The 10,839-nt window shown below is 32.2% G+C and overlaps 1 protein-coding gene across 1 annotated transcript; it reads right to left on the bottom strand.

Annotated features, from left to right (window-relative positions):
- Positions 1 to 5,082: 5,082 nt before the first annotated feature.
- LOC114755704 (short transmembrane mitochondrial protein 1-like) lies at positions 5,083 to 9,121 on the bottom strand. The gene is made up of 2 exons (XM_028944574.1): positions 9,067 to 9,121; positions 5,083 to 5,566 (listed from the first exon to the last, which is right to left on the bottom strand). The coding sequence occupies exon 2, from the start codon at positions 5,494 to 5,496 to the stop codon at positions 5,311 to 5,313; it is 186 nt and encodes a 61-aa protein (XP_028800407.1). The 5' UTR covers positions 5,497 to 5,566; positions 9,067 to 9,121; the 3' UTR covers positions 5,083 to 5,310.
- Positions 9,122 to 10,839: the final 1,718 nt, after the last annotated feature.

The following is a 10,839-nucleotide window of genomic DNA, read 5'->3' as shown; positions in this document are numbered from 1 at the left end:
TATACATTATGCACAATAACAAGAAAGGAATCGAGGAAGCTTTCAACAAAAAGTGAGTATATATATATATATAACCTCTCAACGCAAAAAATAAACTCAAACTTCTACAAAATTATTAGTGGAAAAAAAAACATAATTTGATAATAGAAAACAAATTAGGAATATAAACAAAGCTAAGAAAAACAAGAACGAATCTGTAAGAAAAAAGGAGTTGAAAGAAACATAAAAAGAGTGAATATTCTTCAGAAAAGCATAGAAAAATTAATATAAAATGATCTGTGAGAGAGAATGGCTATAAGGAGGTGGACAGATAACTAACAACAGTAGCAAGAACAAAGAGGGAGTGGAGATAAAATTGAGGACGAAGGACCTACGACCCATGAGCAGCTTGAAGATGAAACCAAGAAGAGCACAAGACAAAGAAGGAAGAAGGCAGAAGTGACATCGAAGAAGAAAAGAGAAGACCTAATGGGTAAAGGACAAAATTTTTTTTAAAAAAATAAATCTCGGGTTGGACCATACTAGGTGGTCTGGACCCTTAGTCTTGAGCCCGGTCTAGCCCAACTAACCTGACCAATCTGGTTGGTCTAGTTACTTGGTCGGGTATGGTTTTACATGGACTGGGCCTCTTCAGGTTGCACTAAGCTAACTAAATTGCCTAATTTTTTGTGTATCACTACCCATTCTCTTCAGGTTCTTCAACAACTCTTTTGGCTCTTAAATCTTACTCTAACTTTTTATACTCTTTCTTCTACTACCATTATCGCAACATCTCTTAACTATTACAACCAAGTATCTTGATTACAAAGAGGCTGAGTTAGTGGTTGGTTTGTAGGTTTATGGGTTGTCCATCACCTTGATTAGTTTGTTAGGATCTTGGATATACCATCCTCCTTAACTGAGGATGCAAGCCACCAAAAGAAGAAAAGAAAAAAGTCAACCATACGCAATTTAACAGGAAAGATTATTTCAGACTAATGTATATTGCCACTAAATGTAATGTAATGCTTTACAGTTCACAAGATCTTTGAATCTGATATTAAATTGTAATGATCGTTCTTCCAAAACAAAATTAAACTAAATCAAATAATTTAGTTGAAAAATTAACCATGATAGAAAAGAAGAAACTTTAAAATCATAAAACCATTATTATGGTTAAAAGGAATAAACTTATATCACAAGCAGTATCAATCCTTAACTTAGGTCTTAGACTTTCGAAGTCCATTAATAGTCAATCATAATCCCAATTGAAATCTCATACTTTCAAACATACAAACTTATAAATCCTTCCAAAATAAGCTACAGAGCCCTATTAATCAAAAGTCAATATTTTGAAAAGAATGTCACGTGCAAGGTCTTGGAGACCTTTAGCCTTCTAATAGCTCTCCCAACAATAAGCAAAAATCAATAGTATCAGTTTACAAAATCAAAGTGAATGAATCATACATGGCAACGCAATAAAAAAATAAAACAAAAAAAAGAGAGGTTATGCAAGCTATAATAGCATGCTACACCTCCTGAGCCTTCCCTAATAGATTAACACCTAAACTATCACCTGAAAATATTAGAAACCACAGGGTGAGTCAAAAGCCTCAATAACCAACTTTTCAACTCATCGTACATATTAACATGTACTTGTGAGGTATCAAGTGGGACAGTTATCAAATCTCCAAAACTATAGATATGTCAATAGAATTATAAAACATGTATGCAAAGATAATCTCAATCATGAAAACCCTTACTATGGGGCCTAACACACAAGCCACATCAGTTTATCCCTCACTGTGGGGGGTCAATTAGACATAGGGGACAAATAAGGAGCCACAAGGGCTTATCCCTCACTATGAGGGTGAAAAAAACTAACCAATATGTACCAATGGCGGCCTTACCATGTGATAAAATAAGACTCGACTCAAAATCCAACAACATCTAATCAATCACAATATAACCAGAAATATAACCATCTTTTTTTTTAACGTAATTCATAAGATATAAATCTTTTTTTTTCAAACTTCTCAATCGCAATTCCAAAAAGTCCCATAAGATAATTTTTATAGCTCAAAAAGTATAACATATCTTATCAAGTTCCAAATAGCATAGCATTATTTCAAAGTAGTAAAATACTAATAAACAATACATTAACACATTGGCTCAGAAGGCAAAATACTATGATTATCAATCATTAAAACTCAATACTTGCTCCAGACCCTTGACCCAAAATTCTCTCTAAACAGCATAAAGTTATTATCACTAGATAGATATAAATGAGTAGAACAACTTTTATGAAGAGAGTTTAATAAAAAGAGGTTGTTTTGCTTATCAAGAATATCTGCAAAATAAAACTTCAGACCGAAAAGGAATGAAGGAGGGCTCTCAGTTGAATGAACAGGAAGAAGGAAAAAAAAGACCACAAGAAGTTGGGAAAAGAAGGTTATATATGGGAAAAAAATTAGGGCAAACTACGCCAATGGTCTTAAGGCCCAAACTTGTATATTTCCCCGTCTTTTTATCTTTTTTTTTTGTTTTTATAAAATCAAATTTTTGGATAAGTTTTTTTTACTCAAATAATTAGAAGATAAAACTATATTTTTCATAAAATAATTATTCTTTTTAGATATTTAAATTTTAGAAATAAAAATTAGGATGTTACACAACCCATACCAGAGGAAACATGGATCTAGCCAAAAATGGGGTTTCACATATTACTATGCATAACCACTCTGTTTCCAATAGAATCTTCATGTGACTTGTGATCGAGTTTTTAGGGCTTGCTGATTTGAACCCTTTAGCCCTTCCTAGACTAGTGAGGGGAGCCAATAAGTCCTTAATCATCCCATACACAATAGAGGTTAGCTTGTGATCTATGACTCAAAAAGAAAAAGAAAACTAATTTTGAGTTGGACCTTGCTCTCATACCATTTGGGCAATTTGAGAGAAAGATATATTGAGAGAAAGATATATTTCTCTTGTATTATGTTATAGTGAAATACAACCGGCTATTTATATATTACTAAGAGAGAATAAAACCTAATAAATACTAATAAAAACTATACAATAACAAAGAAGGGATAAGCTCTAAATTCACACTGGAAGTAAATTACCCAAAGTTATGAGTGTTTGGAAGTTTTTGAGGTCTCAATGTTGCCTCAAAAGTTTAAAAAACGTAACAATGTTGCCTTGACCATTATCTCAGTTAATTTTGACAATTAAATTGACTAACTTGTTTGTGTGGTAGTCACATAGCATGTCCCCTCATCATCTTACCCTTCCTCCGTTCCACGTCACACCCTTCATCATCATCCTCCCTTCTCCCTCTCAAATACTAAAATATTCCTTCCAAGTTCTAAAATCTAGGTCTAAGTTGTCCATGAGGCAGTAAGAAATTTGGAAAACGATTAAGGTTATGGTCTTAGAGGAGTTCGATGGAAGGTAGAGAGCTGAGAGGTTTCATATTGAGATCCCTTCACCCCTCAACTCCCTCTCCCCTTCTCAACACTCACCTGGCCATCATTCAACTCTGTTACAGCTCATCACCATCGGACTCCAAGCAAGCATCTACCGTCTTCTTAATTCCTAGCCACTATTTTGGTTGTCTTTTTAGTTACTTTGCTACTTTGAGATTTCTTTTTCTAGTTGCTTTTTTACTTTCAACACTGTTGCAACTTGCCCCGTCGGCCCATTCTGATTTGCTACTTGTTGATTTTTGGTGGTCACTTCACTGAAAAGAGACAACGTTAGTTAGGCTAAGCTTTCAAACTTCGCATCTAAAACATACCAAATTGTCAATACCCAGACGTGAAACATACACAACTAATTAAAAAAAAAGTGAAAAGGTAAAACAAAGTAAAAGCTCACAAACTCATGAACTTCCTCTCTATTTTCTATGAATATGCGAACACGGCCATATCAATTATAAATATAGTACGTGCTATATTATGGCTTCGAGAGGATTTGAGTATTTGTAGTTGTAGATTAACCCATCAAAAAGCTATGGAGAATCAATACTTCTTTCCTGGCCACCTTGTTGAAAGAATCCTAAGAAAGTAATAGAGAAGAAGATATACAATGAATCCGCAAAGTGCGGCAATAGAATAAGATATGTATATTAACCCATCAACTTGGATTTTGGAACTTGGAAGGACTGGAGGGAGAGGGAGACCGAGGGACAAAAAAAGAGGGGGGAATATCCTGAATTTAAGAGGGAGCGGGGAGGATGATGAGGAAGAAGTTGATGTGGAAGAGAGGAAAAGATAGATGATGATGTGGCATGCCATGTGGCTACCACATAAGCAAGTTAGTCAAACTTAACGGCCAAAATTAATTGAGGTAACAGCTAGAGCAATATTGCTACATTTTTTTAAGCTTCCAAAACAACATTGAGACTTCAAAAATTTCCAAACACCCATAGTTTCTGATCGTATACTTCCAAGGTAAATTTGCAAATAATTCCTAATAAAGAATATTCACAATAGATATACAATATTCCCACATTTTCATTCTGTTTTGCGTGGGTAAACTAACTACTTCATCAAATTCAAGATATGATATTTCTCCTCTCACTTCCTTAAGTAGGCTTAACCCAAGACAAATAAATGCATGTCAAGATTTATTTAGATTAGGAGCTACGATTTCCATGCTCATAATTTAATGTAGATTAGAGGACTTTGCAATAATCTTGTGTAATTAGCGAGTCAATCATATTTAAGAGTACAAAGAAAATTGAGGTACAAGACAAAAGTGAAAAAGAATTCTAACACTTACTCTTGGATAGACAGAAAAGTAGACTATATCTTCTTTTCTAATTTCTACCATGGGCAACAATTTAATATTAATTAACAAAAATAACATTTTGAAGGAAGAAACTCTAGAAAGTTTTTACACATAGGGGTTGTTGAAGATTGGATGAGGTTAACAAATATATTATAGATGAGTATGTAAAATCTGATAACCGTGAAATTAATTTCTGGTATAGGACAATAAGATGTAGCTTGGCCACATTAGATTTCATTAACTTCCAACTGAAAGAACATGATAGAGCAGGCAAGGCATGGGAAGATGCAAATATTTCCCTAGAGAGGAAAAGAAACAATTATACATATATATATATATATTATTCACCATTCCTATTTCCCAATACCCTTTTAATATTTAATCCTAAATAACCCAGGGCAAAAAATTATCAATATATTACATAGAACTTATGGTAAGATTGGGGAACTCATGTCAAACTGACAAATCTAAATTGGAAAAAAAAATGTATTCAGTTATTCAAAAACAATAATCTAGTTTCAATATTGTCTCCTACAGGCCCTAAACAGAGTTGTTGTCATCTCCATCCTGCTTCCTGGGCTTGCGATATTTTTCCTCAATCTCTTCGGCCATAAACTTGGCAGTCTCAGTAAGCTTCTTGATGTTGGGAACTTGGTAGTTCTGAGCCAAGTATACCCCAAAGACTGTCCCTGTTAAGAAGGAGAAGGAGGATCTAAATATACCCATCACAGTGGCTTGCTTGACCTAGCCGTGAAGATTGTTGTGAAGATCGATTTCCCAAAAGTTGTTGTAACCACTGTCCAAAAAGAAGCAATCAACATTAGGCAAAAATTCTCTATACTAATCTTGTTTCTCTCCCGTCAAATCATCTATATTCTGACATGCATTTTCTTGCTGCCATGCAGCCAATTGATTCAAGAATATGGTGTAAAGTAAACTATCAAAATACTCATCTTTCTTAATATAAGACCTAATTAACTAATTTGAATAGATTAAGAAAGTTACTTAAATTAGTTAATATAAGACCTAATTAACTAATTTGAGCACATTAAGAATTTTAGTTAAATTAGTTAATATGATATTTTTTTCCCTAAAACTTAGTAAGTATCTTCCTTAATTCCCTCCCTTCTTCTCCTACTTGATTATTGCTAAGGAAATATCAATAAGGTTAATTTCAGAAAAAAATTAATCAACATAGGAAATAGATCTTATATATATGACGATAAATGGAACTGTTTGCTTGTAAGCATTATTCTTTTTAAATTAAATATCAAATCCTTAATATAAGAAGTTATTGACCTTTGTTGCTTAGTAAAGTTTTTGGTAATATAATTGACATAGGTAAAAATGTGAATTTAACCAAATTCAGATGGTTAAAACTCATGGAGAAGTTACGTGAGTATTCTTGGCAACATCAGAATGATTGTCAAAAGAATCAACCTTGAGGCAACTAAAATCACAGTATGATAAAATGCGAGAATGAGAAATGACATAAAATTAACCCGCGTTTATTCTAAAATCACAATAGATGACAAGCCCACAGAAGGAAACAAAATCAGTTCTTCCAATCTACTATTCACAAAACAGAAAGAAAGAACAAGAGTATGCTTCAGTAACAAAGTGAAATAGGCCCCAAAACGAGCAATAAAGATATGATTAGCATTTAGCTGACTCTAAGTTGATTTTTTATTTATTTTGTAAGCTATTTCATAGTAACTTCTTATGAGGAGCAAAATCATTGTTTAGCACTCTACGTTGGCTCTGTCATATTCACAGGACAATAATAATAAAGAATCAAAAAAGGAAGGAATGAACAAAAAGAGGAGCACCAGAACTCTGACCTTTAAATCAAATTAAAATATAGGATTGCTTAATCTGTAAATCTTGACAAGTCTCACTAACTAGTACTCTATAATTTATATATATGACTCATAGTTGCAAGACTAAATTATTTAAAAATCCCATTGTCAGGATAATATCAAGCCTAAAACCAGTTCATAACTTACCATCTTATATCTCACTGCGTGAACCTTAAAATAACCTGAAATTTGGATATTAAACATAAAAGTTTTCCCTTTCTTAAAACAATGGAGGACCGAAGAACCCTGAAAAATACTTCTCAATCTGAATTGTAGACATGGAAATAGCTAATCCGCTCCAGAACAAAAAGAGAAGTAATAAACTAACATACTGGAAAGAAAAAGTCCATCCACTAAAGATGATAGAAATGCAAGTCCACCGACTCAAATTCAACGTATAACACAGATTACATAAAGAAGCCTTGGATAAACAATTGGTATCAAGTCCCACTTCAAACACATGCAAAAGTCCCCTTCAAGATTGCAAATTAGGTTTATAATAATATAACATTAACTCAAATCCCCTCAAAACAAAATCGTATATATATGGCAACCCATATATACAACAGAAAAATTCACAGAGCAAGAAAGTTTTCAAAATGTTCTTCTTAGACTAGAGCGATTAACTTTTATATTTGCTTCCAAGCCAGTGAATTTGAAGAATTCAAATATCATAAGAATATCAAATATCACCTTGTTTACAGGACAACAATTTTTCTAACTTATTTTGTGATTCTAGCACTCTTAACCTTCAAACATCACCCTCTCTCAGTCCAAAAAAACCCACCACCCTCTCTCTTCTCTTCCTCTCCAAATCGGAAATTATGCCAACAAGAACTTGTGTTTTACCCTTAATTATCTAATTTAAAATCCTCAAGCTCCCAAAAATTTCGTCCCTCAATTCGTGACCAATTAAAAATAAAATGGACGAAAGAACAAGAGACGCAGAATGATATTGTAGGCTGCTCTTGTGAGGATTGGATGGATTTCCCAAAAGTTGTTTTAACCACTGCCAAAAAGAAGCAATCAATGTGAGTATCAAAATCTATAAAATCTTGCACTCCTAGTCATTTATATATGTTTGGGAAAATTAATTTTTTGGTGCATATAATTATGACTTAGTTATAACTCAGTTTCTTTAATTTTGACTTAAGTATAATTCAATCCTTAAACTTTGATTCAATGCAAATTAGCCCTTATAGTTAAAAATATGGAGACTGAGTTGCAATGCGTCAAAATTCAGTACTCCAGTTACAACAAAATTAAAACTATATGAACTAAGTGGCACCAAGCTAAAATATAAGATGAAGTTAAAACCAACTCAAAACTATAGTGACCAAAAAAATTAATTTTCCCTAAACTCTATAAGTTCTTGCACAACAAATCATTTATATATACTTTTTTAATAGAGGTGTGTTTCTAATATTTTAATTTTAAAACAAATTTTTATTTTAATTCCTTAATTTTATAAATTAAGAGAATATTAATATATTTTAAATTAATTTTTTTAATTTTCTTCAGCGAGTTTATAGTAATTTCTTCTGACGAGCAAAATGACGATTAAACACTCTCCCTTGGCATTGACAGATTCAGAAGACAATAAAGCAGTAAAGCTATAATAACATGAGAGGGGAAAAAACAATTAGAACAGGAAGAAAAGAACAAAACAATCAAGAGGATCAGAAGTCAGATCCTCAAATCTGATTAATATATTAGATTGCTATAACGTGCACATCTTGACAAGCTCTCATTAATCAATGCTCTAATATTTATATGACCTATGATTATTGCTAGACTAAATTATCAGGATAATATCAAAAACTAAAACTGGTTCATAACTTGACTAAATTATATATCGTTGCCTAAACTTAAATTAACTCCAAATTTGAATTTTGAATATATAAGTTTGTCCTTTGCTTCAAATCAAACAATGGATGGATGGTGAGCCCAGAAAATTACATAATCTAAAATAAACACATGAAAACAGAGGGGGAAAAAAACCAATACAACCTCCACTATTCAATTCGAATTCAAAGTACAACAGAAAGATAACATATTAGAAGAAACTCCCATTTCTAAAGTCTTCACAAATTTCTTCTCAAAGTAGAGATGCTTGCTTTTAAATTTTTGACAAGTCAGTGAAATCAAAAATTTTAAATGTCATTAAAAATATCAAACAACATCTCGTTTACAGGAAAGCTATTTTTCTAACGGCCCCTGATTTTGGGAGACTCACACTCTTAACCCCCTCTCTCTCTCTCTCTTCCTCCCCAAACTGCAACCATGTCAGCAGGAGATTGTGTTTTACCCTAAATGATTAGGTGATTCGAAACCCCAAAACTCCCACAATTTCCGACCCACAGTTTGTGATGAGCAACGAAAACGGAAAAATAAAAAAGGAAAATTAAAGAATAACAAACAATGAACCAATTCGTACCGGAGACGAAGATGGTCGGCGGGCACTTCAACGTCAACAGCTATATGGGAAGAAGAAGAAGAACAGGTTGGGGTTCCATGGATTGGCGGAGAAACTCATGAAATACCTGTGTCGAATGCTTGAGCTGCAAGCACATCTTGGTTTTTTTTTTTTTTTTGACCAAAGCAACTGAGGAAGCACATGTTGGTTCAGGTCTCAGGAAATTCCATTTTTTATTAAATATATTCTGTCAATTCTAAGCTTATGTAACTAATTTAATTCTATTAAAAAAATAGGTAAGGTAGTTCGTTATAAGAAATGTTACATTTTTTTTAAATATAATAATTTTTTCTTAATATTCTCTTTCTATCTAATACTTGATTATGGTTTAGAGAGTATCAATAAAAATAATTTTTTTATTAACTATATTCTTTCAATTATAGGCTTCCTTTTTTTAGTTACAAGGGGAGGGGATTGAACCCGCAACATGCACACACCCCACACATATACATACCACTCGACCAAACGGCCAGTGGTAGTTATAAGCTTATTTAACTAATTTGATTATATTAAAAAATTAGATAAGATAGTTAATTATAAAAAATATAATATATTTTTTAAATATCATAATTGTTTTTCTTAATATCCTCTTTCCATCAACTATTTAATTATGATTGAGAGAGTATTAATAAAGATAATTTAAAAAAATTAATAAATATGATAAATAAATTTTATAATTAGGATCAAAATCAATTTCACAAGTAGGTTGTAATTATAGAATATACTCTTGCTGTTGGCCTAAAAAAAAAAGATGGAATATATTCTTGCGGGCAAGTATCCTTCTCTCACATCTTACTCGGTTTAATTTGCTCTCGGTTTTTTTTTTTTTTTTTCATTTGACATCCTTATCTTTTTGACTCGGTAATAAAATGTTATAATCATAATTAGAAGATTAACGGATTATGCATGTGGGTCACAACTAAGTTTTGGGGTTCCATTGGTTTAACTAGTATTGGCCATTGCCACAATTGAAACTTGAAATTGTTGGGCTTTTGCAACTACCCACGGAGATGATGTTTACGATTTTATCACGGAAAATAATTCTTTTTTTTTGTTCTTGTTTTCATAGTATTGATTTGGTTGCAATTCAGTTTTTAAATTCAACTCAATGAAACGTAGTCTCCATAATTTTGATTTGATTTTTTTATTAAAAAAATTTATTTAAACTAAGTAAAAATACTACATAGATAAGGCTGGTTTATGATTAATTTAAACAAAGTCCAAATAAACTAAAAGAGAAGACTAGCCCAGAACTAGAGCAAGAAACAAGAAGGGATTACAGACAAAGCAATTTGTATAATTTTGATTTTTTTTTTGGGGGACTGACTATAATTTTGATTTGATTCTAACTAAATTTCTATAGTTTTAATTATAGGAATTTTTCTTTATCCATAAAAAAAATTGCTCGGCCAGTAAATATATTTATTTAATTATATATCACATGGGATCTATAAAAAAAAAGGACAAAAGAAAAAAAGAGAAACGAAATACATTTATGTAAGTATATACTTGGCCTGCAAGTGTGCATCTCTCACGTACAATACTCGGTTTGATTTTTCTATTTATTTGCAATAAAAAACATTATCCGTTTAGTACTCTCGACTTTGTTAAGAAAAAAAACTCGGGTTGGTTTCTTTGAGCCGCAATTTTCTCAGCATTCTATAATCCTATCCGTTCAAATGATCCAAAAGCTCACAGTACACATGATCAGCCATTTTCCTATTCACCCATATG

This window comes from Neltuma alba, unplaced genomic scaffold, assembly GCF_004799145.2.
Source record: "Neltuma alba isolate B1F8T4 unplaced genomic scaffold, ASM479914v2 tig00010324_pilon, whole genome shotgun sequence".
Classification (NCBI taxonomy): domain Eukaryota; kingdom Viridiplantae; phylum Streptophyta; class Magnoliopsida; order Fabales; family Fabaceae; genus Neltuma; species Neltuma alba.
Note: the sequence above shows the minus strand (reverse complement) of the source record. Positions and strands in the feature narration are given on the sequence as shown.